Here is an 18,809-nt window from a genome sequence, read left to right as displayed (position 1 = left end):
CATCCACTTCATAGAAGAGGCTCTGGGGCGAGAGAGTGAGTTCCGTTTTTATCGAGTGTATCATGGGAGTGGTGCTGCCTGTGGTTAAAAGCAGGGACCTGGCTTTGAACTTGGACTGCACTTAATGGCCATGTGGCTTTCCTGAGCCTTAGCCTTTGTTCTCTGTTTATTAACAACACCCACCGTCCGGGATTGTTATAAGGGAAGAAAGTGCTAGATACAGGGCTTACGTGGAGGAAGGCAGTCGTTGTTGTGTGGGCTTTGCTGCAGAAGACCTTGGGGGACTCACCTGGTGAGGCTGAAGCACCAGGTTGAAGAGCTGGATGTAGGCAGGCAACGGGAGAGGAAAGCCTTTCTGTAGCTTCTCTGCTTTGGAGGTGAAGGTAGAGGTCAAGGGTAAGGTAGAGGTAAGGTTATCTCCTCTGCAGGGAGGAGGAGGTAGAGAGAGGGCGGGGACCTAAGACAGCCAACCAGGCAGCCTCCCTGGACCAGCGTGCCTGACTCTGGGTAGGGATGGAGTGGTGCAGGCCTGGGAAGGCTGCCTGGAGTCTCGGGCTCTCTCCTCAACCAAGCTCCAGGCACCTGGGACCCATGCACTCCTGCCCCCTCAGCCTCTGGCCCACATCCAGTTCCTGTGTGGGCCTCTTCCCCGAGACCAGCCTCCTGCTGATGCACACCTGGCCCGAGCGATGGCTGGGGCGGCTGTTTACAAGAATGTGGACAGCCTGTGGACATGGGATGGGGTATCTACTCATGTGCACTCAAAGCCCCTCCATGTTTACGATGAAACCAGAGATGGGCAGTGGCCAGGGGCCAGCTCATCCCATTCCACCACATTCTGGCATGGAACTCTGGACAGTTCTAGACTCCAGTTTGATCTCCTAGGTCATTAGGAAGCTGGATTTGTCAAGGTGGAAGGAGAAGCCATAATCTATATAATAATTTGTTGTCTTTATTTATAATTTCTAAATAGTCTAAATGTTCTAGTCACACTGTATGGGGACCTCTGTACTCTTGACCCTGGCTCCGCAGCAGTGAGGGGGTTTACCAGCGTGCGAGCTGAGTGTAAACGTTGGCCTGGGTTAGCCCTTCTTCCCTGGTCCTTCTGTCTGAGTTGGAAAAAGACCAAGGGCTCTGGCTTCAGAGCTCGGATCAAACCCAAGCTCCAACTCTCACCTCCTCTATGACCAGGAGCAATCACTTAACTTCTCTGATCTTCCATTTCCTCCCATGAAAACTGGATATATTAACATCCCCCGTCTCAAGGGGCTGTCTCAAAGGTTGGATGACATCATGGATGGGCACGTAGGAGGAACTCAACTCATGTGACTTCCCTTTTTCCCGTCCCTTTTCTGGGTCAGATGCCATTAGATTTTCATTTGGGGTGACCACCTCCAGCCCCTAGAACTGGGGCTAGATATTAAGTGGCTCCTGGACTGAACCCCACCCACTTCCCCAGGACTGAAAACCAATCACTTCTCCAAAGCTCCTTACCGTTAATCTCCGGAAGCACCACAGTGGGCAAGACATAGTTCATGACCATCTGCAGCAATTCAACCTGGGGACCAGGAGGACAGGACTCACATCAGGGCACTGTGGCATCAGCCATTCTCCATCACCCTCCCTGCCACCCAGGGCAACCGCACAGCCGGAAAACCGCTGAGAGATGGACACCAGGGGGACGTGAAAACTCTGCAGCTGGATCAAGGTCACCAATGAGATCTCTTTTGCTTTACAAACTCCAAGTGCAAATCACATTCTAGATGGTAGAGGGCAAAGCTGAGGTAAGGAAAGTCATTGAGGAGCATTGAAACATGAAAACCTTTGTGTAAGAAAATCCACCTGCTCAGACACTGCAGACTAGAGGGCAAATTAGTTCAATCTCTGAGGGCTATTCGGCAATACTCATCAAAATCCTTAAAAACGTTTGTGTCTGGTGGGCCAGCAAACATGCCGCTAAGGTCTTTATCCTAAGGAAATGACGTAGTGCAATAAATATAATCCAAACAATAAATTAACAGCAACCTACATGTCCACAATTAGGGAATCATCTGGGCAACATGGTGGCACTTTGATACTAAGAAACTGTGCAACTATTTAAAATAGTGTAGAAATATAATTATCAATGCAGATTTTGCTTGATAGGTTTTTGAGTAAGAAAAAGCAGGCCACGGAACCACATAATTCCATTTGTTATTAAATATGCATAGAAAAAAGTCAGGAAGGATATATTCCAAATTCTTAATTAAGAAGTGAAAATAGGAATATTGTTCGTTTGTAAATCTGTAGGTTCTGACTGCTCTATAATGTATATGTTTTGTTTTTGCAAGGCTGAAAAAAATTCAAAAATAATGTAACACTCTCAAGATGCTTGTCTGTAGTGGTGACATTTACAACTTGTAAATGTGTGCATTTTTGTTTCCGGAACAATTGAGTTTCCTTCTGCAGGCTGTAATTCCCTGGGCTCCTTGAATGAGGTGGCCTTCTTCCCATGAATCTGAGAACTTAAAATTTTTATTTTCTGCAGAAACAGAAGTTAGTTACAGACTGAGTCCAGCTGCTGCCACGAGAGCCTTGGCACCAGTAAATCCATGAAAATACAATGAGGTTGTTTTGGGTCCTTCTGTTGTAATCTTAGTGGATGGAAACAGCCGGCTGGATTTCCATCGGATTTGGAGGTGATGTTGGGACAGTCTGACTTCAGGGCTGGGCGGCTTATAAGGCACCCTCTTGGGGGGGGTTATTGGGGGGCATTTCAGAGGTTTAAGGAAGATTTAAGTCCTTCAGGGGTTTGACCAGGGGCTCCCTAAGAGATTCTGGCCAGGTACAGTAAGACGCTGTGGACAGAATCAGCACATCGTGGCTTCTAATAGAAGTCACATGGGTGATGCTCATTCATCGAGGCTGTTGAGGACTATGTGACTTGTTATTTACAGAGACAAGTCCCCACCAGTGCCCCAGGCGTGGGGGCGGGGTAGAGGCAGGGGTGAGTCTGCTTGATGATGGACAGTGATTTCAGGTAGTGGAATCATCTCCTTGGGCACCTGCCCCACTCCACCTCTAAGTGACTCTGTCATTCACCCAGCAGCTCAAGCCAAAATTCTAGAAGTCCTCCTTCAGTGCCTTTTTCCTCACCCCACACATCATCTCTCACCAAATGCTAAGTCTACGTCCAAAGTATGTCTTCAATCCACTATCCTTCTTCTTCTTCCTGGCCTAGTCCCAGCCTCTGTCATCTCTCACATGGGCAAGTGCACCTGCCTCCCCAGCCATCCACATGGTCTGATTCTTGTCCCCCATAATCAATCCCCCATCCCAGCCAAAGGCGTCTGTTATAAAGTATAAATCAGATCATGTCACTCCCTGCATGAAACAGTTCATTGGCTTCTCACTGCCCTTTGAACACAATCTATTCCAACCCAGAAGGCTCGGAAGGGAGCCAGCCCCTGCCTGCCTCTCCAGCCACACCTCCTCCTATGTCCCCTACTTGCTTTTTCCAGTCCCACTGCTTCCCTCACTCCCTAGACACACCAAGCTTGTTCCCACCACAGGGCCTTTGCCCTTGCTATTCCCTCTGCCTGCAAAAAATCTCTGCCGTGCTGGCTTCTGCAGCCCAAATACCACCTCCTCAGAGAGGCTTTCCCTGATCACATGGTCTAACCGCCCCCTCCCCATCACTCTCTACCTCACCTCCGTCTTGGTTTTCATCCCATTGATCTTGACTGAAATGATCTAGAAGGGGTCGCTTTCCTGTCCTCGTCAGCATATCCCCACACCTGGAAAAGTGCCCTCCACAGAATGGGTATCCGATAAAATAATTAACCTGTTCATTCAACAAACATCTGTTGAGCAGATTTTTCCATACCTGGTTGTGCACATTTAACCCCATTTAAACCTCCCCACAGTAACCCAGCTGGAAAGGATTAGCCCTGATTTGTGGGGAAGGTCTGAATTTCAGAGAGGGGAAGTGACTTGCCCGAGACCCACAGTTAGTAAGCCTAAAGCAGCAATTCCAGCTCAGGGCTCTGTGCCCACAAAGCTCCCAGCATCATTATTTCACATGCAAATTACATGCAAATGAACCAGTGGTCTGCTGAAATGAGGCCAAGAGCCCGGAGTGGCCCTCAGGACAGTCATCTCCAGATCAGGGGAAGGAAGGACTCACCGAGAAGGGGCCGATGTCCGAGTGCTTCAGGTTCAGGAGCAGCCTGTGAGAAGGGGAGGGGGAAGCTGAGACCACCATTTGTCTGACCTGTATTAGAACCTAGTTGCTGGGGAGAAGAGCCCCCTCTGGAGGATGCCACCTGGTTTCCCCATCCTGTATCCGTCCCCCTTCCTCTGGTGACAGCCTCCTGATTTTTCATTTGGGAAAGTCACCCACTCCCTACATTAATAATGCTGAGTTCTAGAGCGGGCTGGCCAAAGGGCAGAGTCTACCTCCCCTGCCACAGTGATTGCTTTAAGGATAGACCTCTAACCCATGCTGGCCCGAGACTTGGTCCCAGGACTTCTGCTGGAAATAACTGGGAATGAGGTGTTCTCTTTTCTCCAGCAAAATTAGGGAGATGCTGGTGACCATTTTTGCCACCACTTGTTGACAGCCTGCTGGGAAACGAAGCCAGCAGAGGGGACAGCAGAGCCAAGAGATGAAGAGAGTCAAGTCCTAAGGACGTCATTTCAGCACCTGGATCCACCCTTGCCTGAAACCCTTGGTCTTTTCAAGTAGTCAGTAAACTAACCCATATACTTCATGACATTTTAACAATGACCTAGGAGAAAGGTAAATAAGTGGCTATTTTTGAACCCCTATCATTCACTGTGTTGAGTGCTTTATCCCATTGAATTCCTGTAACACCCAAGAGTCAAGGGCCATCATACTCTCGTTTTACAGATGAGGTCCCTGACACTCAGAGAGGTCAAGTAGCCTGCCCAAGGTCACACAGCTAACAGTTAGCCAAGTAGAATTTCAAACAGGTCTCGCTGATGCCACAGTTTTTGTTGTCTCCAATGCCCTACAAAGCTTGAAAACTCGCTCCTGTTCACCAAGAGCTGGGAGCCCATGACTCCTGCCCTGTGGACTCTCACAGCCCCCATCCCTGCCTATTTCAGAAAGTCTGTGCTCAGCCATTAGCCTGCTATATCCTCTCAGGCTCCTCGACTTGAGAGGCCCAGGGGGGTTTCCCAGGAAAATTAAACCCACATGTTTCTGAAGCAATAATACTTGTCAAAATGATGCCAGGAGAAATCAGCCACATGTAAACCTCAGGAGCCAAATTCAAGGTTAAGAAGGACAGTTCTGTGCCAGAGAGAAGGCAGGAATGGGCAGGAATGTGGGTCAAGACTCAATTTAAACAGCGTGAAAGTGATGAAGAGGTAGCTGCCCTGTCAAAAGGCTGGGATCATTGCATCTACTCTGCGCATGTCTCCCTCGCTCTTTATCTCTGTTTCACCTTTTCTCTCTCCCTCTTTCCTCCCTTTGTGTCTATTTGTCTCTCTGAGAGTCTCTCCATCTGTCTGTCTATTTGTCTGTTTTGCTCTTGCTTTCTGTCTCTCTTTCTTTCTCTCTCTCTCTCTGTTTCTCCCCTAATTTCTGTATTTCTCTTTTTCGGTGTGCCTCTCTGTCTTTCTCTTTCCCTCTTGCTTATTGAGGGCTTATTTTATGCCTTTAAGTGTCCTAAATGCAGCAACCCATGCTAATACTTCATTTCATTCTCACAAAATGCTGTGAGCAAAGAATACTTATTGGGTTTATTTTACCAGCCCAGGAAACTGAAGTCTGGAGAGTTTGGTGCTTGCCAAGGCGAGCTGAGCCTCAAAGGCAGCAGCCTCAGTGTCAGAGCCCCCATTCCTACTACAGCCTCCTCTGCCGGGAGTCAAACCTGGGCGTGGATCCCAGAGTCTCCCAGCAGGAGGTGGCTATGAAGGATGGGGTGTGAAGACGTTGAAGTGGGTTTCCAAGCGCTAAGGAAGGCCAGGCACTGGGGGCTTCCGTGGTTCAGTGTGGAGTGGATTCCTCAGCAGGCACTGCCCAGCCATGGGTTAGCCTAGCACTGGGGGGTGTCCTGGAACGTGGGACTTTCAGTACCCCAACTGGGACACTACAGACAAGCCAAGATGACTGGTCACCCTAGGATGTGTGGTCTTGGGCAGGTCACTTCATCTCTGAGCATCAGTTTCACTGTCTGCAAGGTGGGGATATTGTACCCTCCATGCCCTGTTTGAGGTGTAAAGGTGATGGATAAACAGGAAAGCCTGGCACATGGTAAGGCCACTGCTAGCCCGTGGGTACCAGAACAGATGGGTGGCCTGCTCCTCCCGCACCCACAGGCCCACTTACTTGTTCAACTTGAGCTCTCCAACAAGCCTGTCGGATCTGGCACCAACATCCACAGAAACGTTCGTGTTCTGCAAAGCAACAGTCCAGGAAGGGAAGTTCCCTGACCCAGGCGCCTGGGGCTCTGCAAAGCCTCCAAGACTGGGAGGGTCGGTTCCACCAAGGCTTGGCAGAGGAGCCCACACCACACGTCAAGCCCACAGAACCCACAGAGGGGGAGACTTCCTTTTGCTTTCTGCTTGGTGATGAGTCCTGGACTGTCAGCCAATTACCCTTTTCTCCTCCTGCTTCTGAGGCCCTTTCAGAGTTCCCAGGCCACCCCCGTGGGCTGTGTGAGACTGGCTGAGGGGCCAGACTCCCACAGCCATTCATTCATCAAATGTTTACTGAGTCAGGAAACCGAGGTTCCCAACCTCTGCTTTCCTGCCCACTGTCTGTGTGGCCTTGGGCAACCCCCTCAGAATCCATTTAATCCTAAAGTGGGGAAAATGGGTCACAACTTGAGACTGGGCAGACCTGTGAGCACCTCCTGGTGGGGAGAGTTTGTCTCTCACCTCCAGGGGCCAGAGTGGAGGCCACCAAATGCTCACTGTGTTGACAGAGTGATCAAATGAATGAATGCACAAATCAAAGGACTAAAACTTGAATACGTGAAGGGTTAAACTCCCAAATGAGGGAATAAACAAAGACAGGCATGGATGAATCAGTGACACATGGAGGAATGAACAAATAGATGAGTGAACAACGAATTGGACAAAGGTGTAACTGAACAGATAATGGAATCAATAAATGCGTGTATGTTATGCTGTGCACCAGATATTGACACATTGTAAACTGACTATACTTCAATATAAAATAAATGCATATATGAACCAGAAAAGATATAGCCTATTTCACATTAACAATCAAATGAATAATTGAATAAATAAATGAATGAATGAGCAAATCCACAAATGCATAATTGAATGACCAAAGATATGAGTGGACGAATTGGAAACACCACACCTATTTCAGGCCAGTGACGGAGTGAATGACGGAATGCATGAACACTGGCAGAAGTCAGAGGCAGTTAGGACAGTGGCTCCAGTCTCTGGTCCTGGAGACACACCGTCCAGGCTTGAGTCTGGGCAGGATTCACACTGGTCCCCTTGACGCTGAGGGCAGTGTCCTCGGCCCTGTCCAGGGATCCCTGTCTCCTCTTACTTGGGAACAACTTACCATCTCAAGCAGGAAGAGGGGGGCCAGAGAGGAGTTTGGGAGGACAGCAAAGGCCTGGGTCTCCAGGGCAAAGATGATGTCCAGGCCGGTGGGGCACACGGTGAGGTGCGGTGGGACGGAGGCCCAGATGAGGAGCTGTACCTCCATGTTCGGGAACATCTTGGCCACCTGCAGTCCCCCAGCAGGGACAACCAACAAAAAACGTTTAATAAAACATTTCTATATCCAATTTCATCCTGGCCCTGCACAAACACCTCCAATGTCTTCCCACTGCTTTTGGAATAAATCCTAAAGGCCACACAATTCAGCATCTGGTCCCCTACCAACCCCACCCCGCAGGCCTCTACCACTTGCCTTCCAACTGTAGGCACACAGGACTTCTATTCCTCAAATATGACCTGCTCTCTTCCCCTCTAAAGCACTTTGCACTCTCTGTTCCCTCTCCCGGAATGCTTGTCCCTCATTTTTCCCTAGCTTGGCTTTTCCCTTTCTTCAGGTCTAGAAAGCAGTGGTGGCTTCATCAAGGAACTGAGGGAAGCTTTGGTGACACCCCTATCTCTGCTAGCCTCCAATCTTCCTCCAGGTAAACTCATAGTAAAATAGTTATTTTTATGCAAATGAAGCCTCAAAGCAATTCCCCTGGCCTCCCCTACCAGTCACACTTCTTTCACAGCATCTCCTGTACAGGAATTTCTGGAAATGCCATCACCACAGAGGCTGTTAGAGACTGAATGTTTGTATTCCCCCTAATTCGTATATTGAAGCCGCAATTCCCAATGTGGAGATGGGGCCCTAAGGAAATAACTAAGGTTAAATGAGGTCATAAGGGTGGGGTCCTGATCCAAGAGGATTAGCATCCTTATAAGAAGAGATACCAGAGCTGAGGTGCTCTCCCACCAGGGGCCCAGAGGAAAGGCTGTCTGAGGACAGAGAAAGACAGCGACTGTCTACAAGCCAGGAAGAGAGCCCTCAACAAAAACGGAATCTGCTGGCACCTTGATCTTGGACTTCTCGGCCTCCAGAACTGTGAGAAATAAATTTCTATCGTTTGAGCCAGCCAGTCTGTGGCATTTCGGTCTGGCAGCCTGAGCAGCCTGAGACCGGCCCTCCTTGGCTGCCTTGTCTAACGACCTCACCAACCTGTTGGCTTCACTTATGCAGTCTGCATTTTTTAAAAATTGTTTTGGGTTCCTGAACAATCATTTTCTCTCTCCATTGGACTGGAGCTCCAGGAGGGCAGAGATACGATCTGTTTTGCAGGATGCCCAGCACAGGACCCCAGAAATATGTGGGCACTTGGGTGCTTGGAGACTCTCTCTGTGCTGGAGATGGGCTGCACAAAGCTGTTTCCACTTTCTCGAGCTGGGGCGTTTCTGGGTGGGAGAGGGGGGCTCTCAGCTGGCCAGTTGGCAGAGCCCTGTCCTTTTTGGCTCCCTTGGGCCACCTCATGAGCTGAGCAAAGAGGACCAGGCCTTTTCTTACCTGGGGTATGAGGGTTCCAAAGAAGTTGGTTGTCAGGTGGAACTTGGATTCCTTTGGAATCTGTAGCAAGGAAAGAAGAGAAAAGGATCTTGTTATAGACTGAGGAGCAAATTCTATATAAGGGGTGAGAGACTGCATATACAAACAGACCATGGCCAGACCACATATGACAATGGAATGCTGACTGAGAATGGTCAGGATATGATCAACGACTGCCAGCTTCCCTATATTTTGTTTGTTTGCTTGGTGTTTTTTTGGGGGGGAGGGAGGAATTAGGTTTATTTTATTTATTTGTTTAATTTTAACAAAAATGCGGGGGATTAAACCCAGGACCTCATGCGTGCTAAGCACATACTCTACCACTGAGCTACACCCTCCCACCTTCCCTATTTTTTTCCCTGAAAAAGTCAAATATGCTCTCCAAACCAGTCCCATAGGATGCCCGGCTTCTGTTAGCTCAGCTCCAGCTTCCCCAAGCCAGTAATCTCTGTAAGAGCATACCCAGAGACATCCCTTTTTTCACTATAAAGCTTTCCTGCCCTCTGCCTGCCTTGGAGTCTCTGCCAAACGCAGGTGATGGAGGCTGATTAGCTTGCTCTGAAGAGTTCTCGTCCAGGTGGTCTTTGTGTATTTCCTCAGGGAACACATGGGGGCTCTGATCCCTCTGGTGCCTCCACGGAAAGGGAGGACCTGGCATCTCTTCCGGAAGCAGCATAGGAGGAATCTGTGTGGCTGGGGACCAGGATGAGATGAGGATGTCCCCAGACTCTGGAGATGGGTCAGCTGATGACCAGAGCAGGACTCAGCCACAATATACAGACAGAGACAGTCAGGATGGTGACGATAGCAGGGATACACTGATAAGACTGGAGGACAGACTGACATGTGGCAGGTGCTCAGTCCGTGTTGGCTGTTACTATTGGTCTTCACTGAGTATTTCCTCCATGCTGAGCCTGGGCGGGGCTGCCCCTGCATTCATGTCTCATTTAATTCTTATTGTACCCTTGGAAGGAAGATACTGTTACTGGTGTTTTACAGATGAGATTCTGGGAGGTTGAAGCACTGGCCCAAAGTCACCCAGCTAGAAAAGAGGGGAGCCGATATTTGAACTCAGGTCTGGCTGACTTTAGAGTCCAGACCTTGGTTTCCAGATCCAGCCAAGACTTGGATCTAGACCATCTAATGCACTGAGTCTAGCACTCTTCCCAATCCACCCGCTCCTGGCCTTACCATGTCATCCTTGAGGGTTAGATTCAAGACTCCAGCTTCTTGATACACGAGCCCAGCCGTGTTGAAGAAATATTCAGAGATGCCCAGGTACACCATGAGGTCGTGGTCAGTGGGAAGGTTCAGCACCGGCGGGGCAAAGGGACTGGGGCTGCGGTGGGCCAGGCTGAAGACCTCCCCCTGGGGATGGAGGCGGCAGAGTGAGTCTGGGCCCCCTTCAGGAATGACAATTCAATGTTTCTATTCTGATACCCATCATACATTCACAGAGGAGTTGTAATATTTGGGTAATCTCTCTCTCCTCCTTCCCTCCCCACCTCCTTCCCTCCTATTTATTTCTCTGCTCCTTTGTGGTTTCTAAATTTTCTTTTTGACATCAGATGTGTTTGAGAACAAACAAGTAAACAGTGAACAAACAAGCCAGTCCCCAGCTGTGGAGGGACTGAGTGGGGCACAGCCGAAGGGAATTCAGGGAGTGGGACTTTCTCCAGCTGAGGTGGTCAGGAAAGGCTGCTTGGGGAACAACATCCCAACACAGACCCACGGGCTAGAAGAAGAAGCCAGCAGGGTAGAGGAGGGCATGAGAGGGAGGGGAGGCCAGACAGAGAGTATGGACAGGACAAGGGTCCTGAGGTGGGAACTAACTGGATGTGTTGAAGAGGTGTAAAGCCAGTGAGTCTGGCTGGAGGGTGGTGAGTGAGGGAGAAAGTGGCATGAAATGAAACTAACTCCATCTATTCATCCCTCCATCCATCCCTCCCTCCCTCCATCAGTAAATATTCACTGAGCACCTATTGTATACCAAGCATCGTTGTAGGTGCTGCATACACAGTAAAGAACAAAGCAATCACAGCTCCTTTTCTTTCATCACATCGAGGGAGACAGGCTTGTGACTGTGTGTGTGCGCACACATATGTGTTAAGTGCTGCTGAGAAAAATAAAGCAGGACATAATTCAGCAACAGTGGTCTGGGAGGGCCTCTCAAGGGAGAGGATATTTGAGCAAAGATTGGAAGGAGGGATAGGAGAGCTTCTGTGAATATCTGGGTGAGAGCCCCCTGGTTAGAAGGAACAGCAAGTGCAAAGGCCCTGGGGAGGGAGCAGTCATAGTGCATTTCAGGAATGGCAGGGAGGCCAGTGTGACCGGAGCTGGGAGGAGATGTGGAGAGTGGGCTGGGGGGAATGGTGAGGATAGATAGGAAAGGGGTGGAGTCACTGTAAGATTTGTGTCAAAGGATGCTGGGGAGTCCCGGGGCAGAGGAGAAGAGGGATCTGAGGCAAAGGTATGAGGGTGTATGATTCTTGGTGTAAGTCTCACCTTCAGATGCACATCCAGGTTATCAGCCATGGCTTTTGGAGGTGCCACCAGTGAGTAATCAATCCCTGCCACATTGTCTAATTTGACTGTCACTAGGGGGAAAGAAGATAGACCATGAACTGGCTCCCCTGGGCAGCATATTTGAAACCTGGGATGCAGGGTCAGCCTCCCTTAAAATTGAATCAAGACCTGCAGTGCTAATTCCATCCCCACCTCCTCCAGGGAGCCCTCCCTAAGCTCCCTTTAAAGGAAAATGAGCCCAAGGCCCACATGCACAGACATCATCTACCTCCCTTCTTCCAACAACCCTGAGACGTGGCTAAAACACAGAGTCAAGAAGCAGAGAGATTTGGGCTTGAAATGAGCTCTCTGTGATCTTGGACAAGTCCTTTCACTTTTCTGAGCCAGTTCGTTTCATTGTAGGACGAGGCACTGCTTGTGACCTTGAAGACACCCCGTACAGGGTTGGGGCTCAAAAGCCAGAAGGGATCACTATTGGCAGTGATAATATCCCAGGCTGAGCCCAGACTGGCTTCAGGTCTGAATGGTTTTCCTTTTCCCGGCATTAATCAATGAGGATAAAATAAATATTGGCCCCTCCTTTAGCCCTTCCTTCTCATGTCAGAGGGGGAAAGAACTGAGTCTCAGAAAACGTAACTAGTCCGAGATGGCACGCCTGGTCAATGACTGAGCTGGGACTCAAACAAAAATCTTTTTCCTGCCTGGTGAGACCAGACCTTAGACATTGAAAGTGCTTTGAACACACTCAGGGTGGGCTCTGCTCCTGGAGGGGCCAGGTGGATCCTGGAGGAAGAGGATGCTTCTTAAAGGCGCATACACCATGTGCTGGCCATGCAGGCTCCTTGGGGAGGCAGCCCAGGTAGCAGTTTGGGGCACAGGCTCTGAATTTGGATCCTGCGTCTGCTTCTTACTGGCTTTGTGACCTTGGGCAAGCCTTGGGTCCTTTCTGAGCCCCAGTTTCCTGTTGGTAAAACTGAAAGAATGCAGTGATCTTGGGGCGGGGATGGGGTGGGGAGGTGGGTGTCTGGAGGCCAGGAGGAAACAGTTCTGCTGGATGCAGGACACATGGTAAGCGCTTGGCCAGAGGGGTTCTCCCCTACCAACTGAAGATCTTCATAGTTTACCAAGTTCTGGGGGATAGAGAAGATTGTCCCCATTTTAAAGATATGGAAACTAAGGCCCAGAGAGAAGTGACCAGCCTCAGATCTCATGCTAGCTATGTAGCTCTGGCTTCAGAGTTGCAGGTATTTGTTGTTTGGAATGGCTGCTTTTCTATTTAACTTCTAGACCTGCTATAAGGACCTGGCCCAATCAGAATCCAAAGCCAATTACTGTTTGAAAATAACCTGTTCTATCCATTCCCACCCAAGCCCAGGCCTGGCCGGGAAACTCACTTGCTCCATCACACTCTCCCTATCTCCCTTTCCCTGTTCCCCTTCTATGCCAGTTTCCTTGACCCCACCTAGCCTTTACCTGGCAAGGTCTCGAAATAAGGTTGCAGCTTGGAGGACACAGTGCTGGTCACTACTTCACAGATCTGGGAAGAACAAAAGAACTGATCAGTGAGGGCTTCCTGTAATGGAAAATGTCCTTTGGGAATAATTTTTCCTGACATGTTTTGCTTTTCTTGAATCTTTCATTGAAATCATGGAGCTACTCAAGTTTCTCTTTTCTCCTTGGCCACCGGGAAGCTCAAAGTCCAATATATAGCTTGGAAATAGTAACTATATGTGACTGTATGATCTGCACATCTGCCTTCTATTTCCTATTTTAGTGTAGAGCTTTTCTGATGGCTATTTGTGTTTTCTATTTTTTAAATGTGGTGTTTGTTTGTTTGTTTCTTCGTTTTTGCTCAGCTCTTTCATGGAATGAGGTGGTGAAAAGAAAAACAGGAGGTGGTCAGTGGTCAGCCTTACCCTGTGTGTGCTTCTGGGAGCAGGGGGCAGACTCTCTGCTCAAGTCTGGGTGGGCACCCACATCTTTGCTTTGTGTGTCCAGAGAAGCCCTCCCATCCCCCACCACAGCTCACAGCGGAATAAGCATTTGTCTGAGAAGACCTGGGTCACATGCTGATTTTGCCACTGCGGAAGTTACACCATTTCTCTAGACCTCTTTTCTCATCTGTAAATTGGGGTGCTGCAGGTTATATTTTCCATTCCACTCACTCATCTTGAATGTGACCTTGTCACCATCACGCCCACCAGTGAAAGATGGAGTCTGTGAACTCTCCTCTACAATCTGGGTGGGTGGGCTGGTGACTTTCAACTAAGAGAACACGGCGGAATTGATGTTGCATAACTTCATAGGCGAGGTCATGAAAGGCTGTGCTTTCCACACTGGTGTCTTGAGATGTTCCCTCGGGGAACCCAGTGGTGCGCTGGGCAAAGCCCAGCTTCACAGAGGGGCCGGGGGTAGGAGTTCTGGTCAATGGCCCCATATGAGCCAAGCCGTCAAATCTTCCCAGTCCAGGCACCGTGAGGGGCGTGAAAGAAGATCCTGCTTTATGATTCTAGCCCCAAGCTTTGGAACTCTCCCTGCCTGAGGACCTTCTCTCCTCCCTGGACTTTACTCCAAAGTGCCAAGGAGTTACAGACACCAGAAAGAGGGGTGAGAATTGGTGGATAAATATCCAGCTTCCCCACCCCTTTGTTCTGAGATGTGCATCCAGGATTCCTGGGAACCGCCTGCAGAACTGAGCCGGGTCACTCACAGCAGCGGCCCACTCAGCAGTGCTCCTGTCCCCTGCTCCCTTCCCCACCCCGCACCTGGGACTCCCTCCCAAGAAACTACTTACACCAGAATCTTTGTCTCAGCCATGTCTGGGGCTGGGGGGTTACCAAAGCAAGGTCGCCTACTCCTTGCTCCCAACATGCAGGCAACACCTAGACCTTGGTTTGCAGCCAGATTTCTCCCCTGAGCTCCAGCTGGAGGCTCCAGCTGCCTTCTGGACAGCTGCCCATGGATTTCCCACAGGCCCCCAAGATCAGCACATCCCAACCAAACCCCTTCAGGTTCTTACTCCTTCTCTGGGCTGACCCCCTCTCTGCCCAGAAGGCACCCTCACTACTTCCCTCCCTCCTTTCCCATTGTCAATCAAGTTATTTTCTCTGGGAAGAGGCGGGGAGGAAAGTAAGGAAGGAGGGAGAAATTTTGATTTTCCTGTGTTTCTATCAAATAAAATTCTAGATGTCCCAAGGGGACTTAGGATGTTTCTTCTCCAGGCGACCCAAAGGTGGACCGATGGGCACCTCTGGCAGCGGGGGCAGCTGGACCCTTGGGCTGCCTGCTTTCAGCCAATGCCCTCCAGGGCCATTTACCTATATTGGCCACCAGGGGGCTCCAAACCACAGCAAATCACATCACAGCTCAGTGCAACCGCCCTCTACCTTCACCCCCACCATCCGCACCGTATACAAACTCTTCCTTCCTTCAGAGACACATCTTTCTTCCCGTATTGCTTGGGGGTTGAATCCGCAACTCTTTCCTCCCCTTTTCCAGAAATTCCTAGCATCATGGACACACTGACACCTCATCCATCCATCCCTCCATCCCTCCATCCATTCATTCAGGCCCTTACTCTCTTCTAAACAATATCTTGGAATGATAAAGAGCTTCCCCTCTGAGCTGGGGTGGCCTAGGTTTGAAGCCCAGCACTATTACTTCCTCTGTCTGTGTCTCCATTTACTCATCTGTAAAATGGAGGTAGTCACGACAACATCCCCACCCCCAGCGCCATAAGGATTTTGTGTGGATTAAATGCTGGAATCCTTGTAAAGAGTTCTTAGCATAGCAGAAGCCCACTGTAAGCCCTCAGCATGTATAGGACATCCTTCTCTTCCTCCTCCAACACCATCATTTCATCACCATCATGTTCACCAGCAGTGGCAGCAGCATTTGTGACTGTTTAGTGCAGCTGCTATCAGGAGGTCATGCTTTTTTTTCTAAAAGGGTCACTCTTAAGGTGTTACCAAGCAATGATCTGTTTTCATAGTTCCATATGTTAAATATATGCTAACACCCCCATGATACTATAATTACAAAACCAGTCCAATTATGGGCGAGCCAGGCTGGTGGGCAAGCACACTGCCTGCATTGTCTCAGTAATCCTTACAATTGCTTGGTGAAGAAGGTATCAATGTCCCCATTTTACAGATGGTGAAACTGAGGTTTGGAAAAGTCAAGAAATTTGCCCAAAATCACACAGCTTAGCTCTGGGGCCAGAATTAAAACCAAGACTCTGACTCTAAAACTCTCTAAAATTTTATAATCTACTCTGTTGTGCATTTTGACCACCAAGTATGGTTTTTTTTTTAACTTTTGACAGAGGGTCTTCAGAGAGATGATCTCATTTGATCAATGTCTCCCTGCTCATATTGTCAGTGCCTTTGACTGAGAAACCGAGTCTCCCATTGGGAAGACTGTATGAGCCTCTGCAGTCACCCGGAGACCCCTGCCCCTGCTCTTGGCCCCTCTAGCCAGTCTCATGGCAGCCAGAGAAATTGTTCAAAAGCACAGATCTGGCCAGGTCATTCCCTTGCCTAAAACCTTCAATGGCTCCCCACTGTCCTCTGGAGAAAGCCCAAGCTCAATGGCTTGGGTGACAGGCTCAGGGGTTTCCTGGAAGCTGACGGTTTGCTCGTGGAAAAGCAGTCCAGGGAATGGCCCCTTTTCTCAGCTGAAGAAGTTGGCTTGGGAGGAAGTTAGGGTGAATGCAGGGTTGGGGAGCACTCGCCTGTGTCTGTCTTTTGTATCAGTTCCAGCCTCACGGCATTGTTTAGTCTCACTCTAGCAGCTTCATCAGTTGTATGTTTTCTGGGGGCAGGATCACCACCAAGGGGGTTCCGGGGCCGGGGATGGGGATGGGGAAGGAGATCCAAGGACTACGAGAAGAGAGGGTCAGTGGGAGAGAATGGCAGTTTCCCTGCAGGGAGGGATGTTGAGGAAAGAGTGGAGGTGGTCCACATGTGCGTGGGAGAGTTTGCTGTGGGTGCGTGACGTGACCCTTTCCTAGTTTCTTGCTGGATCCCCGAGAAAATGGACATGCCATTAGAGTTGGATATGTGCTTTCAAAAAGCTGTGGGGACTACCGAAGAGGTCTGGGTGAGAGCAGAAGTGTCCAGTGACGCATATGGGATGTGGACATGGAGGGTCCCACCCGCTCTGAAGGGGGATGAGACTCTGAGCCCCTCCTACCTTGCTGTTCATGGTGTTTTGGAGCGAAGACTCGATTTTCTTGTGAAAGAGTTGGATCAGCCACCTGGAGAGTGACACGTGGGGACAGGCATGAGGCTTTCCAGACATCCTGAAGCTGCATTCAGAAAGCTGCCTCATCTGGGAAGCCTTCCCCCCTCTTCCAAAAAGACCTAACCACCCTCTCCCCTAGGCTCCAACTGTGTACATCCCCATAGACACTTCTTCCCCTGTGTGCAGTGACTTGTGTATGAGGTCATTTCTTCAATAGGTACACAGCTGGCCCCACCCTGTCTCAGCTCATTCCTCACCACTCCCTTCCTCTCTGAACTCCAGCCACACTATTCTGCCGTATCCTCTTGTGTCCTGTGCTTCCTCCCACCACAGGGCCTTTGCACATGCTGTTTGCACTGCTTCAACCACCCACTGTCCCCAACCTAATTAACTCCTACTTATTCTTTCATCTCAATTCACATGTCATTTCAATGAAGGACTGGTCAGTCCCCAGACCAGGTCAGATCCTCCTGTCCTATGTGTTCCCCACACTTTGTACCTCTTTTTCTTAGTTCTTATACTGTTTTGTAATTTGTGAGACATTCATTAATGCAGTGATTGGATTAATGTTTGTCTTCACCATGCGCTGGAAGCTTCAAGAGAAGAGGGACTGTGTGGCTAAGAATCTGAGGCCAGGCAGTCCTGGGCGGAATCCCTTCTCAATACGCAGTAGGTGTGAAAAGTCAGGTTATTTCCTATTCTTTCTATGCCTTGATCTTCTCCCCGGAAAATGAAGTACTAGTAGACTAACCTCACAGAGTCAGTGTGTGGATTGAATGAGATGAGCACATGCTTGAAACGGTGCTTGGCACACAGTAAGCCTCTAACCGCTGTTACTAGGGCCAAATTTAGTGATCACTGCTGTTTCCCTAGCGCATCGCACAAGAAGCCTGGTACACAGCAGATTCTTAGCTGATATTTGTTGAATGAGTGGAGAGATGAGGGACAGACTTGTGGTAAGGATTGCATAAGATGGAGCACTCCAGGCCCAGAGCCTGGAGCATAGTAAGTGCTCAGTTAAGTTTGCTGAATGAATATTGAACAATCAAGTGACTCCCCAAGGCAGGGGAGTTCCATCTGTCCCCTCCCTACACCCACGGTCTCTGGACAGGGCCTGGTATGGAAGTGGCGTTGGGGATGTGTTTTCCAAATACTAGAATGATTAGGACGATTCTGCCCCTTCTCCCACCCACAGCCCCAGGAGATCATACCCTAGGCTGCTGCCCGAGATGTGTACACGAACACTGTTGATGTGGCTGTTGCAGCTGGAGCAGGCGACAGTGGAGTGACCTGAGGCGGGGTCATAGCCCAGCTTCAGACCAGCTGAAATGGAGATGCCCTCCACACTCAGATCAAAGTCGCCCTTGGCTTTGCTGAAGGGAAAAAAAGAGGAAAGACTTGGAGCAAGCATTTTCTTCCTGCTGTCATTCAAACTTTACATGGACGCTAGAAGCTAGGTTTTGCTATTAGCCCCACTCTGGGTGAGGAGTTGGAGTTCAGAGACGGAAGGTAGCTCACCCAAGGTCACATAGCCGCTTGAGTGAAAGAGCCAGGAATTGATCCCAAAGTTGGAACCTGGGTCTGCCTGGCAGAACCCAGCTCTTACCCACTGCCTCAGCCTCTGCCTGTGCTGTGTGGCTCTAGGGGTGTTTCTTAACCTCTCTGAACTTCAGTTTCCTCACCCAGCCCCTGGACCAGCAATGTGACACCAGCCTTGCCACTAGAAATCTGGGTTTAGAGGGCAGGGGGAATGACTTTAATTAATTAATATCTAGTTCATTAAGTGGGATTAATAACCCCTCCCTCAGGGATGAAAAGAGTTTTGGAAAAGACATTGGATGTGAATGTAATTTGTCAACTCTTCTATCACGTGATGAAGTATTGTTATTTTTTTGTGATCAGTAAGTGAAAGGATAGATACAAAAGAGCCCAAGTGAAGAATTAGGCAATTCTGGTCATGGGGAAC

The 18,809-nt window shown here is 49.5% G+C and overlaps 1 protein-coding gene across 2 annotated transcripts in view; it reads right to left on the bottom strand.

Moving 5' to 3' along the window:
- The window catches only part of BPI (bactericidal permeability increasing protein), a 28,037-nt gene that overhangs the window by 4,387 nt on the left and 4,841 nt on the right, over positions 1 to 18,809 (bottom strand). Inside the window, exons 4-14 of one of the 2 annotated variants that reach the window (XM_031687834.2) lie at positions 18,055 to 18,216; positions 16,793 to 16,856; positions 13,073 to 13,136; positions 11,579 to 11,670; positions 10,265 to 10,441; positions 9,035 to 9,094; positions 7,553 to 7,720; positions 6,338 to 6,405; positions 4,166 to 4,208; positions 1,495 to 1,558; positions 290 to 369 (exon numbers count right to left, since the gene is read on the bottom strand). In XM_031687834.2, coding sequence (XP_031543694.2) covers positions 290 to 369; positions 1,495 to 1,558; positions 4,166 to 4,208; positions 6,338 to 6,405; positions 7,553 to 7,720; positions 9,035 to 9,094; positions 10,265 to 10,441; positions 11,579 to 11,670; positions 13,073 to 13,136; positions 16,793 to 16,856; positions 18,055 to 18,216 — 1,042 coding nt within the window. The remainder of the gene's footprint in view (positions 1 to 289; positions 370 to 1,494; positions 1,559 to 4,165; positions 4,209 to 6,337; positions 6,406 to 7,552; positions 7,721 to 9,034; positions 9,095 to 10,264; positions 10,442 to 11,578; positions 11,671 to 13,072; positions 13,137 to 16,792; positions 16,857 to 18,054; positions 18,217 to 18,809) is intronic. The other variant, XM_006202551.4, reaches the window with a different exon arrangement.

The sequence above is a fragment of the Vicugna pacos genome, chromosome 19, assembly GCF_048564905.1.
Source record: "Vicugna pacos chromosome 19, VicPac4, whole genome shotgun sequence".
NCBI lineage: Eukaryota > Metazoa > Chordata > Mammalia > Artiodactyla > Camelidae > Vicugna > Vicugna pacos.
The sequence above is the reverse complement of the archived record's forward strand: the minus strand, read 5'-3'. Positions and strand labels throughout refer to the sequence as shown.